Source organism: Ictidomys tridecemlineatus, chromosome 14 (genome assembly GCF_052094955.1).
Source record: "Ictidomys tridecemlineatus isolate mIctTri1 chromosome 14, mIctTri1.hap1, whole genome shotgun sequence".
Lineage (NCBI taxonomy): Eukaryota > Metazoa > Chordata > Mammalia > Rodentia > Sciuridae > Ictidomys > Ictidomys tridecemlineatus.
The window spans coordinates 12,950,097-12,976,108 of NC_135490.1; the positions used below are offsets into that span (position 1 = coordinate 12,950,097).

The 26,012-nt window shown below is 44.2% G+C and overlaps 2 protein-coding genes, 1 long non-coding RNA gene and 1 other non-coding gene across 7 annotated transcripts in view; 2 read left to right on the plus strand and 2 right to left on the minus strand.

Annotated features, from left to right (window-relative positions):
- Slc39a14 (solute carrier family 39 member 14) overlaps positions 1–15,639 on the minus strand; it is a 47,070-nt gene extending 31,431 nt beyond the window's left edge. For 2 of the 3 annotated variants that reach the window (XM_078030904.1, XM_078030903.1), the window contains exon 1: positions 15,483–15,639. The gene's annotated coding sequence lies outside the window, so the exon portion shown is untranslated. Of the gene's footprint in view, positions 1–33; positions 164–15,482 lie in introns of those variants that run through there. The other variant, XM_078030905.1, reaches the window with a different exon arrangement.
- LOC144370289 (uncharacterized) lies at positions 15,604–24,250 on the plus strand. Its single transcript, XR_013430228.1, has 2 exons — positions 15,604–15,973; positions 23,804–24,250. It is a non-coding gene; the product is annotated as an uncharacterized LOC144370289 (long non-coding RNA).
- LOC120884399 (small nucleolar RNA SNORA51) lies at positions 16,592–16,718 on the plus strand. Its single transcript, XR_005726816.1, has one exon. It is a non-coding gene; the product is annotated as a small nucleolar RNA SNORA51 (small nucleolar RNA).
- The window catches only part of Piwil2 (piwi like RNA-mediated gene silencing 2), a 58,374-nt gene continuing 56,127 nt past the window's right edge, over positions 23,766–26,012 (minus strand). For both annotated transcript variants that reach the window (XM_040293084.2, XM_005329338.5), the window contains exon 23: positions 23,766–25,867. In XM_040293084.2, the coding sequence (XP_040149018.2) occupies positions 25,711–25,867 (157 nt within the window). In that variant the 3' untranslated portion in view covers positions 23,766–25,710. The remainder of the gene's footprint in view (positions 25,868–26,012) is intronic.

Genomic DNA, 26,012 nt, shown 5'->3' on the forward strand with positions numbered 1-26,012 from the left:
CCACTGGCTTTACGATGGACCTCTCTCACTTACCAGTTTCCAGATATTCAGGCCTTCTGTCCCTGACACGTCAAGGTCATTCTGACCCAAAGCCTTTGCACTTGCTGTTCCCTCTGCCTAGAAGGCTCTTTCCCACAACTTTACAACAGCTCAGATGTAACCTTGTCAATGTGGAAGGCCACTCCCACAAAGAGACTTCTCTCCCAGTCATTCAGACCCGCATCCTGCCGTATCTTCCTCTTAGCAGGTCATTTTGCAAAATAGTCTTTTTACCTCTTTATATATCTCTCTCCTACAAACTCCAAGAGGACCAAGCCTGGGGAACCTATTTGATTCTCAGAGCCTGGAGGAGTGCCTGGCACCTTTTTGGTCCCCAAAGAACATGTTACATTCCCACTACCCATTTATAGGTGCCACACACTTTAGAATTTCACCGTTCTCAGGTGAACTTTGAGTAGCACCGGGAGGAAGAGCCCCTTCTGCAGGGTCACTCAATAGAGCTGAAGACCCCAGACAGCCATAGATGTTGGTCTGGACTTGGAATACAAAACATAAGGTGGAAAAAAATTTTTAAAAACATTAGATGAGGGGCAGGTGGCAGGTACAGGCCTGCAGCCTCCCTTCCCCCATCCCTGAGTACAAAGGTGCCCAGAATAGCAAACAACCATCGATAATCCCACCAAAAATAACATTGCACTTTTCCCTGTGTCAGGGAAAGAGAAAGGGACGCTCATGAGTACAGGCTGTTTCTAGAACTTCTCAGCTACTCATGGAAACTCTGAGTTTTGCTCCCATTACACACACAACCCCTCTCAGCGTGCCAACTGCAGAGATGCTGGGGGAGGGGGCTCCTGAGTGGCTGCCAAGAAGAGGAGTGGTGTGAGAGTAACCAAGGTCACAGCCACAGGCTAGCCAGGAGAGCTGCACACACGGCAGTTCACCTGCGGTCAAGGCCTCTCTGCCTCAACCTACACGTAGGTGGGAGGCACCTACGTGTGGCATCTGGGGATGTCAGAGGGGGCGCTGAGGGAAGAGGAGCGGGAACAGGGACGTGGGATTTCTCTACCGAGAGCTGGACAGGCTGCCCCAGGGGTGCTTGTGTCAGCTCCCCGCGTCGGGGGAGAGGGTGACTTTGTACTTTTTGCATCTTTCTGGGAAAAGAGATGGGAATACCCATGGCTTGTTGCCCTGGAAACTACCCAGGGACTCAGGATCCTAAGGACTGGCCCAGCCTGTCAGATGGAAATAATCCAAGGTGGGCAATGATCAGCACGGAAACACGGACAGGCCGGAAGATGTCTCCCGGGCCTGGTAGGCAGGGCGCAGGCTGTCTGGCAGAGAGCAGGGCCAGCCTCCAAGCAGGCCTGCAAGCTGCAGCTGGCCCCAAGCCTCTGTACTCTGTGCTCTATGAAAACAAGAGTCCCTGAGGGCTGGCCCGAGAGTCCTCTGGCTTCCAGGAAAGGACAGCGTGAGTGCCCGGTAGTACAGGGCTCTTTTGACTGGCAGAACCTTTCAGTCTTCCGGTAAAAGTGAAAGAACCACAGCCCGTCAGGTCTACCATCTTTCCAGCCAGGTCCCCTTGGGTCCCTTGGAGGGCAGCCCAGCAACCCCAGCGCTTCTGCCCCCTCTCCCCGTCCCCACCCCAGCAAGGAACGGGGAAGCCCTAGGGATGAAGAAGAGCTTCCCAGAATGGAAAGATCGGTGGGTGAGATCCAGCAACAAATGGCAGGGGCTAGTTGACAAATAGTTATTAAAACTTAACATACGTTGAGTGTTCCTTGTCCAAAACGCTTGGTATCAGAAGAGCTCCGGATTTTAATTTTTTTAACCCAGATTTTGGGATATTTGTATATACATGAGATATCTGAACTTAAGATTCATGTATGTTTCACACATACCTAATACGCACTGGGGAGGGCTGATAGCAGGTACTGACCAAAGTGCCCTGTGGTGGCCTGTCCAGCCCTCAGAACAAGACCCCATACCTCTGGCTCCTGCTTGTTGTCCCTTCTTTGCAGCTCCTCGAACACCCAGCAGATTTTTTTTTCTTACTTTACTATTGACCTACAGCCCCAGTCTTTTAAATTTTTATTTTGACACAGGATCCCTCTAAGTTGCTGAGGCTGTTCTCAACCTTGTGATCCCCCTGCCTCAGCCTCCTGAGTTGCTGGGATTATAGATGTGCACCACAGCTTAATCATATTTCTAATGATTTATTCATGAAACAAAGTTTCATAATGTAGAATTTTCCACTTATACTGTCACATTGGCACTGCAAAAGTTTCTGATTTTAGAGCATTTCCAATGCCAGATTTTCAGAACAAGGATGTCCAACCTGTACACAACAGGCTTAATAACCCTCCTCAACACTGCACTAATTTCATACTGTTACCTGTGTTTGAGTGAGTGTAGCACAGGATTCTCCCCAACATTGTGTATTAAAACATCATTCCAAGTTAGGCCTGGTGGCACACATCTGTAATCCTACCAGCTTAGGAGGCTGAGGCCGGAGGATGATGAGTTCAAAGCCAGTCTCAGCAATTTAGGAAGGCCCTAAGCAACTGAGTGAGACCCTGTCTCCAAATACAAAAAATAAAGGTAGTTGGGGATGTGGCTCAGTGGTGGAATGCCCCTGGGTTCAATCCCCAGCACCTAAGTAAATAAACAAATAGAAATAAGTGTCATTCCATCTCTGCTAATGTGTTCTTACAGCTCTTTTCCTCTGCATTCTTTGATTGCTAGTGTAGCTAAACCCATTTTTAGATTCACAAACCCTTATATTTCTGCTTTACAAACTGCTTATTACTTTCCTTTATCCACTTTTCCTGAGCTGCATTCATTTTTTTAATAGGTTTATTTAAGATTTTACTGTATGATGAAAACTTTAACCTTGTCACAAGTTCAAATATTCTTTCTTCTCAATTAATTATTTGTCTTTGAATTTTAGTACCTGGTATTAGTGAGACAATTTCTAAATGGAGGGAAAGTCAACATCACACTTTTCCTCTAAGATTTTTATTTCAGTTATAAAATTTGGGGAGATAAAACCCAAGGCCTCATGAACTTACTAGGTAGGTAAGTACTCTACCATGAGCCACACCCCCAAGGTTTCTCCCTTTGTATATAGCATGTTAGAAAATGCCTTCCTTCCCACCCTTAATTTATAAATATATACACCTGTATTTTCTTATATTTTAAAATTTAAATCTCTAACCCATCTAGAACTTAGTTTGACATAATTTAAGAAAAGATAATAACTTTATTTTTTCTAAATAGTCAGTTAGCCCAATCAATAAGGTTTAGTGCATGATCTATCTTCTTTGCAAACCTGGGTTGTGGAATTCATGAACACTAAGAGACAGAGGTAAATATGTCCTTGACACTGGGAGAGGCCAATGGCTGCTGCAGCTCATGTGGATGCCACCTCTTTCCGCTCCTCCTTCTTGTCCAGAGGTACAGGCTGGAAAGTGATAAGCACAAGGACAAAGCCCTATATGTGAAGAAAGGCACAGCGGATAGAGTGGGAAGGGTCTGGGTTTCCACTGGCATCATTGAGCAGGAACATTGGCCCCAGACTCAGAACCTCTGGATGCTTCAACCATCTACCCAAACCAGCACTGGCTGTACTGCCATTCACTTCTCAACTTCTACGCCGTCCTTTCCTCCTTAATTTCATAATAATCGTAGTAACAGTTTCTGGGACTGATTGTTGTCTGCCGGGTACTGTGCTAAGCATTATTTTGTTTGCATTATTTCATTTGATCTTCCCGACCACATCACTAAGAGAGATCCTATAGTCCTTCCCTAATTAGAAGAGGTATTGAGGACAGTTTTTCAGATAAGATTAAAAACAAAAACAAAACAAAACAAAACACTGCATTACATGTACCTATCAATGAGACGCCTCCCTATTTCAGAAACATTAAAGCAATATCAGTTTAGCTGGGGTGGTGGTGCACACCTGTAATCCCAGCTCCTTATGAGGCTGTGCCAGGAAGATGACGGTTCAAGGCTGGCCTGGGCAACTTAGCAAAGTCTCAAAGTACAATTTTAAGAGAAGGACTGAAGAGGCATGTTAGTGACAAAGTGTCCCTGGGTTCAAGTAATCAGTATTAAAAAGAAAAATATTTTTAAGCTTGACAAAATAAAAATTTTGTTAGGTAACTTTTAAAAATAATTAAAAAAATTTTTTTTGTAGTTGTAGATGAACAGGATGCCTTTATTTTATTTGTTTCTCTTTATGTGGTGCTAAGGATCGAACCCAGTGCCTCACACATGCTAAGCAAGCACTCTGTCACTGAGCAACAGCCCCAGCCCAATAATAAGTAATTTTAAAACAATAACTAAAGCATCTTATTATTGAGGATATGTGGTATCATCCCCATAGTACAGATGAAGATACTGAGACCAAGGATAGAACAACAACTTGCTCAAAGACATACTACAAAGCTGGGCACAGTGGCACATGCCTATTACCCAGCTACTTAGGAGGCTAAGGCAGGAGCATCACTAATTTGAGGTCAGTTTAGTGTTGCCTAATAGGTGGGAGGCCTCAGGTTCAATCCCCAGAATTACACACACACAAAGTTAACTTTCGACAAGGTAAAGGTTTACTGATAACTAGTAGGGAGACTTTTTCTCCCCTTGTTTGAAGATCTTCACTTGGAGGTAGATGCCAGTCCTCAGCTGCAGGCTGGACTTCACCTGTACATGGTTCCCTAACCTGGCCACAGGTAGAGGGAGTGTCTCACCTCAGTTCTTCTGATCACAGGTGCCTAGGTGAGATCCACCATGTTTATACTCCTACTTCCATATACCAGCCTTGAACGGGCTGGAGCACTAAGCTGATATTTCAGAACTGCTGGATTTACGGCCTGAAATCCCCTCTAGCAACGGCCTTCTGTGACTCACCTGGACACGTGGACTCAGTTTCCCCTCCCTGCAGAGATGACCCACACTTCAGCCCTGTCCATTCTGCAGAGTCATTGTCACACTCAACAGCCTTTTGTACAGGTGTTGGTACTGCGAAACACCTGGATCCAGAACATCAGGCCTCTCCATGGGGTTTTCAGAGCCGAGCCAACAAGAAGACATAGGGGCTGTGTGTGAAGCTGGACCCTGACCCCCACGGCGACCAGGTCCACTTTCAGTCTGGAAGAAATCTCCTTTCTCTTCCGTAGCTCCATGGACCAGGGTTTACAAAGGCCATTCTCTCACATCCCAAGTGCAGTATTTGGATAGTATTTCCCTCAAATTCATGTCCTGACAAAGAACATAACCTGACTGAGCTGCAGGGGCTTTGCTGAGGACATCAGACAAGGATCTCAAGATGAAGTCAACCTGGTGCTCAGAGACGCACATTTGAAGACGGAGGCAAGAACTGTACTGGCGTAGCACCGCGTCAAGGAATGCCAAGAGCCCCAGCAGCTGGAAAAGGCACAGGGGGATTTCTCCCAGAGGTTCTGCTGGAAGGACCTGCCCACACCTTGATTTCAGACTTCTGGCTTCTAGAACTGCCAGAGAGTGCATCCCTGTTGTTTTAAGCCACCGAGTCTGTGGCTACTGGTTAAGGCAGCCCTCGGAAACTAATATACTAAGTAAACATTCTGATGCTCGAATTAAGGCTAGATCACTTTAGCTGTGGTTCACAGGATTCAAGATGACCCCAGTGACCCCAGCCTTTGTGTATGGGCAGGACCTGTAAACACAGGACTGATTATACTGCATTATCTGCCAAAGGGATTTCGCAGTTCTTAGTTGACATTAAGATAGGGAAGGAAGCTGGGAAGAGTGGTGCTTATCTGTAATCCCAGCGGCTTGAGTTCAAAGCCAGCCTCAGCAACTTAGTGAGACCTTAAGCAACTCTAAATAAAATATAAAAAGGGATGGGGATGTGGCTTAGTGGCTAGGTACCCCTAGGTTTAATTCCCAGTACCAAAAAAAAGAAGATAGGGAAGTAAAAGTAGCGGTGTTCTAGGAACCGAAAGTGGTTCCTGGCAGGCCACCAACAAGGAAGGGGGGGATCAGTCCTGTAGCCACAAGGAATCACATGAACTTGGCAGAGCCCCACACACCCATTCCAGAGGACAATAAAACCCCAGTGACCCTTGCCTTTGTGTACCTTATAGTTTTGCGGGACCCTCAGCAAAGAAGCCAGTCACACAATGCCCAGACTTTTTTTTTTTTTTTTTTTTTTTGGTACTGGGGATTCAACCCAGTCCATTTTACTTATTTTGAGAGAAAGTCTTGCTAAGTTGCTAAGGATGGCCTCAAACTTGTAATTCTCCTGCCTCAGTCTCCCGAGTCACTAAGATTATAAGGTATGCACCACTATGCCCAGCCAATGCCCAGAATAGAACTGTGAAATGATAAATGGGTGTAGATTTAAACCACTAAGTGTGCTGTACTAATAACCTTGCCTGTTCTGACAGACAGACCTTCACTCTCCAGAGTAGAAAATGACAAGATCTGGTCACAGGCAGAGCACTGGACCTCTGTACTTCTTCCTGGTCAAGTTAACATCCAATTAACCCAACCCACTATCAATTTCAAATACATGCCCACTAACAGCAGTAATCGTGGAAATGAGTGGTAATTGCTTCTGACCTTGCACCAGACAGCCCTTTTGGCTTCTAACATCAAGGTACAGTGCGTTCTATGTGTTAAGTGAATTCTGAAGCTAGGAACCAGACAGGGGTGTTGCTTAGGGGAGCAGCAAGCGATGGAGAAGGAGTGAAGTCGTGTGGGGCTGTGGTTGTGGCTCAATGGCAGAGCACTTGCTTAGCATGTGTGAGGCACTGGGTTCAATCCTTAGCACCACATAAAAAGGAAACAAAATATAAGGCATGCTGTCCACTTACAACTACAAAAAAAAAAAAAAAAAAAAAAGAAGGGAGACATTGACAGAACATTCAGTGTATCCCAGGACAGCTCAGATGAAGAACCCCATGTTAATCAGGAGTGCTCACCTCTGTCTCCGCATTCTGTCATATAAAAGGTGAGTGGATTAGGCTGGGGTTGGGGCTCCGTGGTAGAGCACTCACCTAGCACGTGTGAAGCCCTAGGTTGGATCCTCAGCACCACATAAAAATAAATAAAGGTATTATGTCCAATTACAACTAAAAAGTAAATATTAAAAAAGAAAAACAGGTGAGCAGAGTCAAGTCAAGTAAATTAGATCAGCATCCTAATGACTGAAGCAAAACGATCAGGAAAAACCTACCACCCAACATTACAAAAATGATTAGGAGAGTTTTTCATTGTTTTTAGAGAAAGAAGTTATACAGAACAAAAGGGGAAAGACTAAAATAAAATTAAAGACTGTAATAAATACTAGTATAAACCTGTTTATATGTGTGTGTGTGTGTGTTTTAGTTGTAACTGACACAATACCTTTATTTAATTTATTTATTTATATGTGGTGCTGAGGATCGAACCCAGGGCCTCGTACGTGCTAGGCGAGCGCTCTATCACGGAGCCACAACCCCAGCCCAAAACCTGTGTATTCAGATACAGAAACTGGTGTGTGCACAGGTTGGTGTACATCTACTTCCCAGCTTTCTCTGCCAAGAGGCCTAGAAACAAAAGTAATCCCAGTAGCAATAAGCACAGTAAGCAAACACATCTTAGTTTCTAAATACCATTCTTTAATAATAAGCTCCTTGGAGAAGTGGAAGACCCTAGGGCAGGGGCAACGAAGTGACAGGATAAGCAAGGAATACCTTATAACACAACAAAATAAATAAAAAATAAAATGAAATAAATAGAAGCCATTGTGGTGGCTCACACCTGTAATCCCAGTGACTCAGACAGTCAAGGTAGGAGGATCATAAATTTGAGGACAGCCTCAGTCACTTAAGGAGATCCTGTCTCAAAAAAATAAAGGACTGGGACTAAGGGTATAGCTCACTCGGTGGTATAGTGCCCCAGCACCCCCGGCCCACAGAAAAAATTAGGGGCTTACCAAAAAAAAAAAAAAAAAAAAAACCCACAGGAGACAAAAGAAGGAGCTCTTAAGATGGCCAAAGCTGAAACAATCTGAGCCACAAATAATGATCATACAAGATTTTAAGTTATATAATAAAATCTGATATAAATGGGGTAGATTCCCAATTGATAAATATGGAAGGAAAATAGAAAATCATTAGGCAAATACCACAGTAATCATTGTTGCAAGAGATGCACAGATGGGTGCTAAAATTAGAGGATGAAAGCACAAGAAGAAACAGAATTGCAGTGACTCAAAGCACTGCCTGAAAGTGCAAAGCAAGAGCAAGACAGTAACTTTTCCAGTGTGGAAAAAAAAAGTGATCAGGTAAACAGCACCAGTAAGAAGACCCACTGAGCAGGCAGGGGCTGAGCAAGGGAAAGGACTCGGGTGCAACCCCCAGCACCTCCCCCCCCCCCCAAAAAAGACACCACCAATGATGAATGCCTGGTTACCATGCTCTGGAAAAGATGCAAGATCATTCTTGTGGCGGGGTTGCTCAAAATGTATGGAATTCTAACAAGGAAAGCTGGGGAACTGATTTGGAGGAGACACTAAGGAGAAAAACTAAAAGCAATGGAGGATGACAATTCAGATCCTAGAACAGAAAAAGGACATTACGAAGATCCTGGTGACAACACTGTGCCAATGTTGACTTGCTCTCGATAAGTGTACTACGCCATAGGAATCTATTTTTGCCACTTTTTGGTACATGTAAATTCAAAATAAAAAAGTCTAAAATTTAAAAATGAAAGGAAATAGTTGAGTAAATTATGATTCAGATGTAAGACAGACTTAATAGGGAGAAATTCTGATGCATAGGTAAGACGTGGGCTGGGTGCGGTGGCGAACGCCCATAATCCCAGGACTTGCCTGTAATCCAGGCGAGGTGCTAAGCAACTCAGTGAGACCCTGTCTCTAAATAAAATACAAAATAGGGCTGGGGCTGGGGCTCAGTGGTTGAGTGCCCCTCAGTTCAATCCCCAGTACCAAAAAAAAAAACAAAAAACCAAAGGTAAGAATTAATATGTACCCACTCCGACCATAAAAAGCAACTCCAAGGAAAGATGCCAAGATGCTAAAGGAGACTACCTCAGACAGCAGGATCATAGACTTTCCCTTCATATTCTACTTTTATTTATAATAAGCATGCATTATTTTTGATAATAAGAAAATATAGTTTACAAAAATACCAAACAACTATTGGGGGATTTGTGGAACTGAATAGTGTCTGGAGGAATTGCGAGGACTGCTCAGGTAGACTGCAAAGGAAGGTGTGATATGCTTCGGAGGCCCAGGGAAGAGGCAGGAGGTTGGAGTTCAGTGGACTGGTGGAGGGAACATGGACTTGGGGTCACAGGATTGCTCAGGATAAGAGCTGGACCTCCAGGACAGGGCTACTGACACAGAGCAGTCAGTGTTTGATGTGGAAATAGCTCAGAGTTCTTTAGACTGAATCCTGCAAAGATTTTGGACCCAGCTTCTCTTCCCTTCAGCCACTTGGCCTAGCTGGCCACTCTAAAGTATTCACATGACCTTTCTTGGCAGGACCCCGCTCCCTCTCCCGTCTTCCTCACTCTCAGAACTTGGCTCAGTTCTGCTCATAGGATGCTTCCAGACCATTCCTGCCCCTCCATGGGCCTGGTTGAGTAACTCATCCGTTCCAGTCACTGGAGCTCAATAAACACCACCCCAGGGCATTAGGCACTCCCCACGCTCACTTTACAAACTTGGGGATGGAGACGGATCTGGCCTGTCTTCATAGAGCAGACTCTTAGATGAGCTCCACTGGGGGGCCATTTGTCAAAAGCCAGCTGGGCCTATGCTCAAACCTCTGTATGCTGGTTCTACTTAATTTTATGATTATAATTCATTTAAATAGAAACTGAATATGAAATGAAAGAAGAGTTCTCATTTCTATGAAAATTAAATTTAAGTGATGGAGAACAGCAATTCTAAGATTTTAGTAGGGGTCCCTGAGATTAAGAACTATTGTATTATAATATTAAGACATTTTAAATGCTTTTTCACTTTCATTTTTCAAATTGAAATGATATGTGGTGTAACATGTGGCAAACCTGTGCCTGTGTAGTCTTGAATTTTCCAGAAATTTCTGGAAATTTCAGGAAATAATTTTAGGATAGAAATATATGTCTTCAGAGATTAACTCAAGTTTGTTCTCAGGACTCTGAACATAGGTTTGCTTGTTTCTGATGTACTGGGGCTTTTACCCAGGAGTGCTTAACCACTGAGCTGCATCCCTAGCCCTTTTTTTATTTTCAGACAGGGTCTAAGTTACTTAAGGCCTTGCTAAATTGCTGAGCCTTGCTTTGAACTTTCGATCCTCCTGACTCAGTCTCCCGAGTCGCTGGGATTATAGGTGTGTGCCACCTTGCCCGGCTTTCACTACTCTTTTAATTTTGGAAAATAGTTATTTTACAGCACATAATAGATATACTTTCTAACATAATGGCTTTATTTTTGTTGTTTTACATGAACTAATAACTATTTCTGAATTTCTCAGTTTGAATTTTTAATATAGTAAATACCCACAGATATAGCCACACAAAAGCAAATATTAAGGGATCCTAGGATCCAAAAGTATGAAAATGCCTAATCTAGAAAGACTTTTCACAGATGGGCATAGTGGCACACTCCTGTAATCCCAGCAGCTTGGGAGGCTGAGGCAGGAAAATCGGAAGTTCAAACTTAGCAAAGCCCTAAGCAACTCAGTGAGACCCTGCCAATAATAAAATTCAAAAAAAGGCTGGGGATGTGGCTCAGTGGTTAAGCATCCCTGGGTTCAATCCCTGGTTAAAAAAAAAAGGTCGGGGAAGGCTAGGGATGTAGCCCAGAAGAATGCCCCTGGGTTCAAACCCCAGACAGAAAAGAAAAAAAAGACTAGTTACAAATTAAATTACAATTAAATCAGGTGTGTGTATAAAAGAAGTGGGATTCTAAATATATTTGCAAATATCTTAAATATTCACGTTTTTTTTAAAAAATGGAAGCTAGTTAAATAGTTGTATTTCACCTTTTACCCAGCATTTCCACTTCATAGAATTTATTCCAGTCATAAACATAGGCAATGCCACTTGTATAAAGTTAATCATTGCAGCACTGTAAATAATGGGAAAATAGTGAAAACAACCCAAGGCGGGGGCAGTGGGGGGGTGGTTAAAAAAAGACAGCATTTCCATAGTATGGAACCCCATGCAGCTTTACAGAGAAAAATGGTAAGAATCCTCCATGTGCACCTGTGGAAAGAGCTGATACAGCTGCTGTGTCCAAAAGGTGCAGGACAGACCGATGTCTAGACACTTAGAGCATTTACAAAAGGGAGGGACAGTTTTATTTTTGATTTTCACTGTTTTGATCTTTGAACTATGTGAATATAGAGCCTAGTTAAAACTATGTGAATATAGAGCCTAGTTAAAAATCTTAACAAAGAAATCAGAGAATCACAGGTGATGGATGAAGGTGCAATTTTTACATTCAATTTGGAAGTCTAATAAAAAATCTAGAGACTCAAATAAAAGACCTTTTACTTTTAGTTGGCCCTAAACACAATCTAGAAGGGGTTGGGGTAGACTGCAGTGGTAGAGCACATGCTTCAGGCCCTGGGTTTGATCCCCAGCACTGCAAAGGGGAAAAAAAATCTTGGTGAGTAAAAATAAGTGTTTTTTGAGATATATTACTTAAAATAAGTTTTTAACTTAAATTCTCCCCCTCCATTTTTTTTTTAACCAGGATTGAACCCAGGGGTGCTTAACCACTGAACCACACGACTAATCCAATTTAATATTTTTATTTAGAGGCAGAGTCTCATTGAGTTGCTTGGACCCCTGCTAAATTGCTGAGGCTGGCTTTGAACTTGAGATTCTCCCCAAGCAGCTGGGATTACAGGCATGTACCACAGTGCTGGTCATAAATTCTTAACTTTTAACAGAACTTTTTTACTAAGAACAAATACTGAGTGCTATAAATTTAGGACTGTCACCTTCTCATTCCATCAAACTCCAGGACTCTCTGGGACTTGATGCTGTAAGAAGGTTAGGAGGCCTGAGAACAGTCAGACCTCTGTTGCCAAGGCAGGGACTTAGGTTTCCCAGGCTGGGCCCGCCAGGCTCCCTTGGCAGGATTCTGTGGCTGTCTGGCCTCTAGGCAGGCTCCTGGCCTAGTGCAGGTTGGAGGGCCCGGCAGGCAGCTCTGCCTCCAGATCTCAGTTGGGCCCAACTAAGAGCCCCCTCTGGGAGGCTCCATGGCAGCAGGGGTTCAGAGCCCTTATGGTAGGGCAGGCATAAGGCCCTGGCTGGCAGCAGTCCCATGTTAGTAGACTCTGACCCCCTTATCACCTGGCAGTCTGACAACCCGCCAAGAGGGCCTACTGCAGACATCTAGTGTGTCTGTGTCCTGCACACACACAATGCAACCCTTTCTCACATATGCCCCTATTACCAGGGAGTCTGCAAAGAAAAAGAAGTAGGAGACCCTCCCAGAAGAAACACCTGCAGCAGAAACAAAGACCATCTTTCACCCCCAATATATGCAGGGACAACTGACCTCTCTCCCTCAATTTTCCAAGGAAAAGACTGGGACTACTGGCAATTTCATCAAGTTTATGAATGAAAGTAAAACATTTCTTTGGTCTTCCTCAGAGTAACTGGTGACTCAAGGCACCAATTAGCATCTCTGGATCTAATGTCTTTCATTTTAAAACAAAGCCCCTCCAGGTAACATGCTAGTCTGTGGTTCTGCAAAGGCACCAGGTGTTCAGGTGTCAAGTGGGAATAGGAGGAATTACTCTGGCAGAGTGGGGAGAGGGAGGTCCCAATTCCCAACATCTACAATCAACGCACGGCAGCACAAAGTGGATCCCAAGCCTGCTGATATTCGACATGGCCCAATTATGGAGTGTGAGAAGGTAAGGAAAGAGGAAGAAGGTAGAAAGGGTTTGAAAACAGGAACAGCCCCATGACACGTGTACACACATGTGCATAAACACACACCCGCACACAGGTATTGTGAGTCCTTCCTGGCCATCATTGGGCCAGTGGAGGAGTATTTCTTCTCTGAAGAAATCAAAGCAGTTTCCAGAATTAATGATAGAAAACATATCTTTTCTCTAAGAGTGCCCAGTGTGGGCTAATCCCTATCAGGCCATGGAAAAGTGGACCACCCAGAATGGCAGGGAAGTCGTGCCCAGGTACTAAAGAGGTGAATCCGTCCTATGTCTGAGCTCAGACCAGCCCTAAACTCAATCTGCCTATCAGCTTCTGTGACCCTAAATAGCCCACTCCATCCTACAAAAATGATAAAGATAGCAAAGAGGCCTCTACTTGCTCTAGGCACAATCTCAAAGTGCCACAAGGCAATAAGAACAGACCCACAAAGGTTAAGAAATGTCCCCTGCTGGACAGTGATGGGGCCAGGATTTAGACACAGACCCACCTGGCTGACTCCACCCTCCACCCGTCGCCCAGCACATCTCTACTGATAGAGTGCTCTGGTTTTGCCACCTTACTCTTAATCTGGTGCTCTCTCTTCCCACCAAGAGTCTACATTGGAAGGCAGGGGACAGGCCTTCTTCCTGACCCACTATAGTGGCTGTCACAGGACTCAGACCAGCCCCTGTACATTGAACCTAGCTCTTCTTCCTGAAGCAATGCTGGGTTTACATTTTTGCTCTGAGAGTCACAGAGCTCTCATATCCTCAAGGAGTCCAAAATTCCTGCTCCTCTTCTTGCCTAAATGACAAGGCCAATATACCCAGCCACTACTCCCTCAGGTTTGTTGGTTTCTCAGTTGATAGCTGGCTCTCATCTCCCTCTCCTGCATTGCCCCCACCCCCAGGGTCCCAAAGGCCAGGTAAGCAATAAAAGTTAGATTAAGCAGTGCCAGTGCTTGTAATCCCAGTAGCCCAGGAGGCTGAGGCAGGAGGATTTCAAGTTCAAAGTCAGCCTCAGCAACAGCGAGGTGCTAAGCAACTCAGTAAGACCCTGTCTCTAAATAAAATACAAAACAGGGCTGGGGATATGGCTCAGTGGTCGAGCACCCCTGAGTTCAATCCCAGGTCCCCCTCCAAAAAAAAAAAAAAAAGTTAGATTAAGCAGGAAGAAGGCTCTGGTCCTATCTTTCTGAAAGAAGAGACAATACCCAGGGTCTCCCCACTCCAGTGTTCAGTGCCCTAGTCACACCTGCAAAGCAGTCACAGAAAGAGACCACTACAATATCTCTTGTGCTCCCCACAACTGATGGAAAACCACCTAAGCCTCCAAGAAGAAAGGGAATATGTGGCTTTAATTCCAACTACGGAAATTTATGATTCTAGACATTCTTCCCCTTATTCAACAAGGAAGAGACAAGTTCCTCTCAGTTTTTAGGGCTTGTGTTTTAAGAGGTAAGGATTACAGAATTTCATGTACATACTGTGGATAAGAAATCCAATCTGATCTCAGTGCTGACCCGAGCCATCCCCAAGGTTGCAGAGCAAGTTAGGAGCTGAACCCAAATAGAGGCAGGGTGGCCTCTCCACTACCAGTCCCCTCTCCACCCTAGTATCACCACCCACCCCCAGCAGGGCATCTATCCCAATGGCAGATCTCCTGGGAAGGGCACTAAAGCCATAAGTCCAAATCCAAGCTGCTCCAGAAGAAAGGGTAGGGTCAAAGCACTCCTGCCCCTCCTCCTTCCCACAGGAGAGCACTCAGCCCCTCACAAGTCATACTCAGGCTCCCCTAGGACACACACGTCATTTAATTATCTAGAGAAGCCAATCTTTTCACACGGATACTAAGATTCTTAAAAGTGAACCCACAACCTAGAGCAGAGGATATCTTCCTCGCTTAATTGGCCCTCAGGATCACATGGTGAAAACGCTTGGATGGCTATTTTGTCCCATAGCCCTAAAACACCAAAAGGGGGCAGCCTGAACCAAACTACCTAACTTGGTCAGTACCGACCAAAAATAACCAAAGAGCCATGCTCGCGGTAAGCCAGGCTTAGATCGGTACCCCCTCTGCCGTGCACCAGCTTCAGCTAGAACATTTGGGACATCGATCTTCAGCTGTTAAATGGTCTGATGAGTGATGGGGTACACAGTTCCTGGAAAGCAAAGTCCAGACACCGGAGCCCCATCAGAGCTGTCCTGGGGCAGGGCATCTGATTTGCTCATCCACGATGCTTTTTCTCTGACCCTGCGCTCCGTGTTCCCAGGCTCCAGGAAGCCTTTCTCAACCTTTCCGCTCGGCCATCGACATTCCGGGTGCCCTTGTCTGACTCACACATCCCAGGCAGTCCAGCCTAGGGGACCTCAATGTGATCTCCCCCTCGCCATCGCGGCACCGCTGCCAGGTGCCACCGGGACCCGGCCGCCCCGGAGTGCGCGATACACGGAGAGTCTCCCGGTCCTTAGCACCCCCACCCCCACCCGGTGCCTCCAAGCCTGGAGGTGCGTCGCCGGTACCCATCCTGCGCGTCCGTTCTGCGCCCTCACCTGCAGCCGGGAGGTCGGCAGTGGGGCCCGCGCAGATTCACCCGCCAGGCCCTAGGATGGCCGGCAGCGGTAGGAGCAGTTCAGCCGGCGTGTCCGCGAAGACAACCTCGCGCCCCCCCTCCCAGCGTCCGGCCCCCGCCGCCGCGCGCATGCCCGGCTATATACCCCGCGCGTCAGCGGCAGGGCCCGCCCCCCGGCCGCCCCGCCCCGCCCGGCTCTCCCCAGGGCCTGCCACGTGGGGCAGCCGGCGTGCAGCCACCGGGTACCCAGGCCCGCCCGCCCGCGCCCTCCTGCTCCTGCATCCCCGCCCGGATCCTGGCTCGCTCCGCTCTCTCCAGCCATCTCCTGAATTCCATCACTGATTCATAGAGGCCCCACAGGCTCCTCCCTCCTGAAACCTCTCATTCTACCTTCTCTCCTGTGGAACGCTCTCTCGCGATCTGGCCTCCATCCCACGCTGCTGGAGAAAGAGTGTTCCTCACTTCATCTATGTATGTATTCCAACACTGCTGAGTGATCTAAAAGGTTCTCTCGTCCCGAATTCCGAAATGTACTGTAGGAGGGGGCACCCAGTAGACTATAATTCTTCTGCAGACCTCCACCAACCGAAAGAACTAAAATGCTTTGTTCAAGTTCCAAATAACCAAACTAGACTTTGCTCCACTTCCCTACAATGTTACTGACAGCCAAGTCAAGGAAGTTGCCTAGATCTCTCTGGCTGGCCAGATTCTCCTGCCTGCTTAAGAAATAGGCGAATAATGAGAAAAAAATAAATTTATGCAGTTTGATCAATCTTGATCATTTGATATAGACCAATTATATTGTTATTCTATGTGCTTGTATGAATATGTAACTGCAAACTCCACGATTATGTACAACTATAAAGCACCAATTTAAAAATGTTTTAAAAAACAAAAACCTTGCTCGATTTTCCTTTGTCTACTTCTTAAAAATATTAACTTTTGCCCAGCATGGTGGTGCACTCCTGTAATTCCAGTGACTGAGAAGGCTGAGGCAGGAGAACTGCAAGTTCAAAGCCAAGCTCAACTTCTCAAAATTAAAAAAAAAAAAAAAATGGGCTGAGGATGTGGCTCAGTGCATTCAAATGCAGGTACCAAGAAAGAAAAAAAAGGTGCACCTTTCATTATATAGAAAGAGGAGGCAGCATAAGCCTACCCCATGTACACCTTAGCCCAGGCCCTGTGCCCCATCTGTATTGTGAATGGGGAAACATGGAGAAAGGAAAAGGGAGCCGCTACATCTTTCCTTTTTCCATTATTTACCTATTTCTTATGTGGGCCGGTAGGCCAATCCAGCCAGCTAGATGGATCCAGGTTGGTTCCCTTGGCTAGGCTGCCAATAACGATAGTCCGACTTCTAAAGTGACTTGTCTGTTAACCCAAAGCCTGGACTGATGTTCATGTTTGTGCTGAGTGTCCGGAGTGTCCCAGGAGTCTCTTCCGCTGTGGAATGGGCCTATTGAGATGGATATCAGACCTCGGAAATGCAAATTTCTTGAGAAAATAAACCACCCACTGAATTCCCATTGTTCTATCCCACTAGACATTAGGATTATTTCCTTATGGCTAAACCAGCTGCCACCTGGGTCAGGCAGATCCAGAGGAAGGATCTTCTAGCAGAACTGTGCCCAGTTAGTATCCATGCTCCTGTTCTAGCTCAGTGAGTGGTTGATACCCCAGTTGATACCAGGCTCTGAATTGGTGAAGGGAAGGGAGACAACATCCCACCCTATGCTGTTCTTGGGGAGACACACCCATGAAGACAGTGCTAAGGAAAGGAAAGCAGGTGGCAAGAAGGACCTGGTGCTCCACGGCAGGGTGCTTGCTCTTCAGTGCTGAGTAGAGAGGGAGTAAAACAGCAAGCACTGAAGCCAGGCCAGATTCTTCCTGTCACTCTGAAAGAGACTATAGCTGGGCCTTGGGTTTTTCTAAAATTCAATTATCCTCACCCTGTAATTACTGCGTCAGTGGGCAAGGGGGAGAGCTGCTGTGATACTCCTCTCCTGTATTTTCCAAGTAATTTCAAGGTAATGATATCTCTTGCAAAATTTCTCCTAAGCCCCTTCATCTCTGTAATAACCCTTTATATTTATCTTTCTTGGTTGGACTCAGTGTTTTTCAGACATTATGTCATACTTATGGGACTCTAATCTGAAGTGTAGTGGGCTGTCACAAAAGGTTAGTCCTTATCAGGCCCTTTCCCTTAAGCATTAATGAGAAGCCCACCCAGAGATAAAGCAAAACAAAATGCTTCAAACATATAGTTCAGAATAACATGAAGCCCCAAAATACACATCCCAAAGAAGTGTTAATCCTTTCTTAAGGCAAGAGCAGTCCCCATGGTATCTCCAGCTAAGGTGTCAGTACTGTGTAAGACATCTGTCAAGGAAACTGCTCAAAGTGCATAGTGGGGAGGGGAGGAAGGAAAAGACACCCCACCACCCAGCCTATCACAGCTTCTCACTTGTTTGCAATCAGAGTGAAGGTGGAGCTGCCAAAGTCCAATGGTCAACCAAAGCTGATAAGCTATCAGTAGTCCACGAGGGAAAGAAAATTATTAACCTGCTCAAAACCAAAAGGTCCTAAGTCTCTGTATCCACCCCCACACAAAATTCTTTACATACATCCTCACTAAACCTTACCTTGTCACTGATGGAACTGATCTTCATATCAAGTGCCAGTTTGGGGCCCAAATTCTGTGTCCACTGAATATATATACTCTTTCCCCCCCTCATTATTCCCATTCCCACTTGTCAAAATTCTAACTCAAAGTAACCTTCCCTTAGCAAGATTCTTGATTGTTCCTAAATGTATTTGATCCATTCTTTCAAACTCTTTTGACGGTAACCCACATTAAAGCATAAAAAGAAACACCAGAACTCCAATACAAATAATATAGCGAGCAAAATTTTCACAAAATGGGGGCTGGGGTTGTAGCTTAGTTGTAGTATTTGCTTAGCATGCTCAAAACCCTCAATTTGATCCGCAGCACTACAAAAAAATATATTTTTCACAAAATGAAATGCCCTTAATATATGCAACACATTGATAAAAAGTAGTGACAAACCCCCATTAATTATGACCTACAGAATTAATATGGTTTATGATACTTAAACTTTTCCCTTCAAAGTATCTAATTGCAACATCTAACTTTGTTAATCTCCCTTGATTACAAGAGATCTCCATGTACAGCTGTGTTCCCTAACATAATATCTCCTACATAACAGATTCTCAATCAATATTTGTTGGATGAATGAACAGGCCAGCTCACTAAAAGTTTAATATTGGGCAATATTTAAGGGAACTGGGCACAAGAAAATGACATTTTCATTGCTGCTGTTTCCCATCTACAAAAGGCCACACCTACCTGCCAAAGGTATGAAGACAGATTTCCCGTTGATGAGGGGAGGAGGGGAAGGGAAGGGAAAGGCCTTGGGAAAGAAGCCAGAGAATGATGACCCTATTTGTGTTAAGGGTGGAGCTGAGAACTCAGGAAGTTTTAGCCTCCTGGGTGGTCTGCATTGACAAGGCAGGCAACTTGATGAGCAGGGGGTCCAGAATGCCTCTTGCATGCCTGCAGGGGGTCCAGCATGCCTCTTATAGGCCCCCAGCGATAGCTCAAGGCCAAGGCTTTGACCAAAAGGCCATAACTTTTCTACAGCCTGTCAGGAGATGGATGACCAGGTTTCTTTGGTACTTCCTTGAAAATGATTTTCTGTTTTGGCATGGAACAAACTCAGGGAGGACCAGAGGGAATGTAAAGGTCCTCTTCAACCCATGATCAGGTCTGGAGACCCATTGCCCTACACTATCAGCCAAAGGGTAAGAACAGAATGTGGCTAGAGGCCTGAGTTGTGAATCATCTATATTACTATTATGGATTTTCAGACAAAAAAAAAAAAAAAAAAGAACTGGGGAAAGTAATTGTTGACTTGTTAGCAAGTAATCTATAGGAATGTATCAGTTTGCCCAGTGTGGTGGTACAGGCCTATAATCCCCTGGCCTGGGAGGCTGAGGCCAAAAGATTGCAAGTTCAAGACCAGCCTCATCAATTTAGCAAGACTCTAAGCAATTTAGGGAGACCCTGTCTCAAAATAAACAATAAAAAGGGCTGGAGATATGGCTTACTTATAGTTAAGCGCCCCTGGGTTCAATCCTCAGTACAAAAAAAAAAAAAAAAGGCATGTGTTAATTTTATCTAATTTTCTAGCCTACAATTTTCATGGTATTGTCTAATCACCACCCCTCACCAAGTTTTAGTAATTTGAGTCTTCTTTTATTCTTGACCTGTCTAAAGGTCTGCTCACTTTGTTCATCTTTTCAAAGAACCAAGTTATGGGTGTGTTGATTTTTCATTTTTCTCTAATTTTTCAATAATGAAACATTATCACATTCATTTCTGCTCTGATTTATATTTTTTATTTTTGCAGCGTTCTACCACCAAACCACTCCTAGCCTTTTTTTTTCCTGAGACAGTCTCCCTAAGATCCTTGGCTGCCCTCAGACTTGCAATCCCCCTGCCTCAGTCTCCCAAGTCACTGTGATTACAGGCAGGCCAGCAAAGTATCATCACTTTTGTTCTCACCTTTGAATGTTTACCTGGAAGCAGAATTCCACGTTGACAGCTACATTTTTAAATTACTCCTTTGGTCTTGAGGCATCCGTCATGCTGCTGATCCTTTCTTTTAAGCCTTCCCCTTTCATTTCTGGTTGTTTTTAACTTCTCTGTTTGGTGTTCTGTGTTTCAGTACAGTGCCTCTAACAGTAGAACTGTTCTTTATCCTCAACTGAGTTTCTTCAGTTAGATGATTCATATCTGACCTTAATTCTAGAAAATTCTCAGACTTTATATTTTGCGCCTTGTCTGTCACTTATTCTATTTTAATCTGCAGGAGCTTTTTAAGACAAATGTTGGACCCTCTCTCCCTCCCCTCCTAAATCTTCTCTCCCAGGAAGCCCTCCCTCCAGCAATAGAGTCAACTACTTTGGTTCTGCAGGGCTCTGGAGCTCTCACCAGCCTAGATCAACCTTATCTTAACTTTTCAGCCTGTGGTCCTTTAGCAAGCTGGCAATAAAACTTCAGACTACACACATGCATGATTGGCAGGAATTTTTTATACCCTTCTAAGTTATACCCTCTTCATCCAGCAGACTTAGCTCCAACAATCCTGCACTTCCCAGGGTCTGAGGCCACATCTCCTAGCCTTCCCTAGAATCAAGTGCTCCTGCCCTTTTGTCCATTATCCTGGGAGCTGTGTTGGTATCAACTATTACCTCTCTGACTTTCCTTTCTTTTTTAAATTTTTTTTTTAATTTTTTTTTTTTTTAGAGAATTTTAATATTTTTTTTTTTTTTTTTTAGTTTTTGGAGGACACAACATCTTTGTTGGTATGTGGTGCTGAGGATCGAACCTGGGCCGCACGCATGCCAGGCGAGCGCGCTACCGCCTGAGCCACATCCCCAGCCCCTGACTTTCCTTTCTTGTACCTAGATATGATCTTTCCTTCCTCCTTCCCCTCTTCTCCACTTCTTTCCTTTCTTTGTTCCATTTTCTCCAAGTTCAATTATGTATGAAAAAATATATTTTCTACATTGGCCAAGGAGGATGTAATGCACACTTTAGTCCCAGCTACTCTGGAGGTTGGGGCAGAAGGACCACTTGAGCCCAGGAGTTCAAGGCCAGCTTGGACAAGATAGTGAGATCTTGTCTCAAAAACAAAAAAATCTGGTATAGTGATGCATGTAATCATGCCTGTAATCTCAGCAGCTCAGGAGGCTGAGGTAGGAGGATCATGGGTTCAAAGCCAGCCTCAGCAACAGTGAGGCACTAAGCAACTCAGTGAGACCTTGTCTCTAAATAAAATAGAAAACAGGGCTGGGGATATGGCTCAGTGGTTGAGTGCCCCTGATTTCAATCCCTAGTACCAAATAAATAAATAAACAAACAACAAAAAGCACAAAGGCTGTAATAGAAATGCCCTGGGTTTAATCGCCCAGTACAAAAAAACAAAACCCCCCCAAAACAAAACTATTTGGGTCAACTTTTCTTTGTCAGAAATGTCAGCTTAGTGCAGGGTGTGGTGGCACACATCTGTCATCCCACCAATTTGGGAGGCTGAAACAAGAGGATCTCAAGTTTAAGGCCAGCCTCAGCAACTTAGTGAGGCCCAAAGCAATTTAGTGAGACAGTGTCTCAAAACAAAAAATAAAAAGTGCGGAGGGGGGGTGTGACTCAGTGGATAAGCACCCCTGGGTTCAATTCAGGTTACCATATTGCCAGAAGTCTACTATTATTCCTTATTTAAAACAAAAACAAAAACAAACCTCATTTTTAGAACAGTTTTAATATCAAAGAAGAAATTAGCAGAATGTATAGAAATTTCCCATATATTCCCCAGCCCTCCCATATACACAGCTTCCCACACCATCAACGTCCACCACCAGAGTGGTACATTTGTTACAGCCAATGAGCCTCACTGACATATCACTTTTATTCAAAGTCCATCGTTTACATCAGGGTACACTTTTAGTGTTGGGCATTCCCTGGGTTTTAACAAATTCATGACACGTGTCTATTACTACAGTGTCACAGTGAATAGTTTGACTGTGCTAAGTAAACCCTCTGTGCTCTACCTAGTCATTCCCTGCCTCCCCACCTCTGGTCCTTTTATAGCCTCCACTAAAACTTCTGCCTTTTCCAGAATGCCATATGTTGGAATCACACACTGTATAGCCTTTTCAGATTGACTTCATGAGCAATAAGCATTTAAGTTCTTCCATGTCTTTTTATGACTTCATGGCTTTTTTAATACTGAATAATATTTTACCAATTGGATACCTGAGTTTGTTTATGCATTTAACAATTAAGAACATTTTCTTTTCTTTTGTTTTCTTCTTTTTTGCAATATAAGGAATTGAACCCAAGGCCTCACACATGTTAGGCAAGTGCTCTACCTCTGAGCTATATCCCCAGCCTTTTTCATTTTTTGACAGGTTCTCATAAAGTTGCCCAAGCTGACCTTGAACTTGTGATCCTCCTGCCTCAGCCTCCAAAGTATCTGGGATTACAGGTGTGTGCCACCACACTCTGCTACTGTTGCTTCCAATTTTTAAAATTATGAATAAAATTGTTATAGACATCTGTGTGCAAATTTTTGTGTGGATGTTAAGTTTTCACTTTCTTCTTTGGGTAAATGCCAAGATGTGTGACTGGTGGATTGTATGGTAAGATTATGTTAAATTAGGCTTTTTAATTTTTTTTGTTTGGGGGGAGCTAGGGATTGAACCCAGTGCCTCCCCAATGCCAACCTTGTGCTTTACCATTAAGCTACACTTCCAGTCCCTCATTATGGTGTTCTTAAGAGTTTTTTGTATATTTTGGAACTTTTTACCAGATATGAATTTTGCAAGTATTTTCTCCAAGTCTATGGCTTGTCTTCTCATTCTCTTGATTTTCCTCATTTTCTGGAAAAGTTACTAAGAAACTCAGATGAAGCTAGGAATAAAACCAGAAGGAGAAAATGGGATCTTCTTCAATAATACCAAATCTTTGAGAATTTAATTTCAGGTCCTAAACTTCGAGATTTTCAATATAAAGAGCTAGACATTTCTAAAATTCTTTCCTTTTCCACATCAATCAATGAAATGCTGCCCCCGTGAAAAGGGCCCTATTGCACACTGTGTAGAATGAGCCCAGGAAGCACCACATCATGAAGAGTGGATTTCCTAAATAGAAAACTGCAGTTCTCTAAAAGGAGCCTCGATGAAAGGAGCAGCCATGACACTTTGGGAAGGTGTTTTAGGAACCAGAGGCACACTGCAAAGTGTACATAAAGAAGGGCAAGCGTTTAATAACAAAAGGGAGGCCACCCTGAAGCGCACTCTCCAGGTCTAAGGAGATCTGAAAACAAGACGAACACAAACACAACAAAATATGGGTAAGAGGTGTAAGGTTTTGGTTTTGGTTTTGGTTTTCTTTCCATTGCTGGGAATGGAACCCCAGAGTCTGTCAGGAAAGTGCTCTACCACTGAGCTACACCCGCTACCTGACACACACAAAATATAAATGCTACATTTGTCCCGGAAGTGAGACAGCTCCAATAAGTCTTCTAATAACTCTACTCAGCTCAGGGTGCAATCATCTGGCTACTGACACTGCACCTTGCATGTACAGTAATAAATGAATAATTCTAAGTGTTACAGCTGTCTGCAGAAAAAGAACTGTATCCATATAATAAATAAATGATACTATTTCAAACATGACTGCCCATTTATACAAATTTACTTTTATTTCCCACCCAGGATCCAATCACTTGGCATTAAAACTGAAAAACAACACAAGAACACCAGAAATAAAAAGTGAAGAAATTTCTATATTATGTTCAAGCATTTATCTCTTCTGATTATCTAAGAGAAAAAGAGCACTAGGAAATCCAACTTTAAAAGGGAAATTCAAAATGCTTCTAAAGACTATCAGAAGCCGATCTCGCCAACCAGAGACCAGTGGTTCCATCTGTGGCTTTTAGATTCCCAGCCTTAGCCTCACCCTCTGTAGCCAACTCCAAATAAATCTCTATCAACACACATCCCTTCCCAACCTCTGTGGGCACTGCCACAAATTAAAAGCTCTCTTGGCTTCTTCTTTTAAGGAATTTAAGCTGAAGTTCCTCTTCCCATGCACAGTTGTATAAAATAGGTATTTCTGCTCTGTTCTCTCCCTTCTATCACACACACACACACATACACACACACACATACACACAAATAAATAAATAAATATCAATTTGAAAAGGTTAAATAAAACTGGCTTTTAAAACCCAGCAAAGCAAGGTTTTGATAAACCTTGATAAAAATAAGTCTGAAGAGATCCAAAGATTTTAAAATGGGGAGGGGAGAAATGGAGGAAGACACAGAAAACAAGAACCATTGCTTCCCTGAAACACTCAGGCATAGTGATAACTTCCTAAACTGTAATGTGTGGACTTTGGTAGAAGCGTCCCGTTTTTCAAAGCTGACTTCTGGAAATCTTAACCGGGATTCCGAAAAATCCCCAGCTAAGTGAGCCCATAGCTGGAAGAGGTTCTTGTGCAAGAGAAATGAGCGCTCCATTTACAAACAGACGCTCGGAAAGGAAGGCCAAGCACTGGGAGAAAGGCCAATGAAAAACTCACACCCCATCCTGAACTTTCCTAGCTGCTGAATTCTTTCCATGTGTTCTGATTGTTACTTAAAAGACTGAAACTTACTGAAGATCAGTCACAAAGAGCAAAGATAGGGGTGTGTGTGTGTGTTCAAGGGGAGCAAGAAAGCAACATGGTATGCTGTAAAGCAACTGAAAGGCATAGAAAAAACTAAGTTGAGGGATAGCTGCAAGTCACCTTAAATCCGATTCCAGTGACAGGTATCATAAACTCAATCCCCAGGGGAGATGAACACACAGAGCCTGATTATGCCACAGGAGCGGGTCACCTGCTTTCACACCTGTGGGCAACAATAATCTCTCTCTGAAAAACTCTGCTTCACACCCTTTTACTTAATCTTTCTCAGTTGCTCCCAAAAAGTAACTCCCTACTTAAGAAATCTGCAATGACTTCATTCATTTTCTCACCTCTGGTGCCAGAAATGGGAGCCGCTTTGTAACCACAGCTTCCAGGTACAAATGCTGCTTCTGCATATTTCTACAGCTACGTTGGCTTGGGAGACTCTTTATTATGGGAGTACTGGGGATTAAACCTGAGACCACACACATGCTAAGCACACTGAGTTACACTGAGCTACACACCTAGCCCTATTTATTTTGAGACAGTGTCTCCTTAAATTGCTTAGGGCCTCACTAAGTTGCTGAGGCTAGCCTCCAACTTATGATCCTCTTGCCTCAGCCTCCCAAGTTGCTGGCATTACAGGTATGTGCCACTGTGCTTGACTTCTTGGGAGGCTGTTAATGGCTCCCCTACATCTACTGACTCTGCCTGCCTCTGCACAGTACTTCCATCATTTGCTCTACAAAGACAGGAAGGCAATCTCTACCTGGTACTTGGAAACTTGCTTCTTGATATCAGGATAAAAGAAAAAAGGAAAACCTAGTCTACAAGATTGGAGAAAGAGAAAACACCAACACAAAATTCCACTTCTGTCTCTGCTCATTCTGCGAGAGTCATGACTGAGCTGTGAAGTCTTATTTCTCCTATCAGCCTATGCTCAGGCTGTGGTCACAGGAAAAACAGGTTCTCACACAGCTGGATGGCGGGTTCATGGTGCAGAATCTGTCCTGAGAGGAAAGCCAGCTTGTGGGCATACTTGCAAGGAGCTGGAACTCTAATGGTACCAGGCCAATTCCAGTACATGTGGCACAGTTTGAAAGTCAACCTGGAGGCCAAAAAGAAAATGTGATCTTTATCACTCTCAGCTTCCAATTCAGGGTGTGATCACACGCTCACGGGGTTATGACACACAGCGCCCTCGCCAGCAAACTGGGGAACCCAGGAATACACAAGCAGCATTTGGGATCATT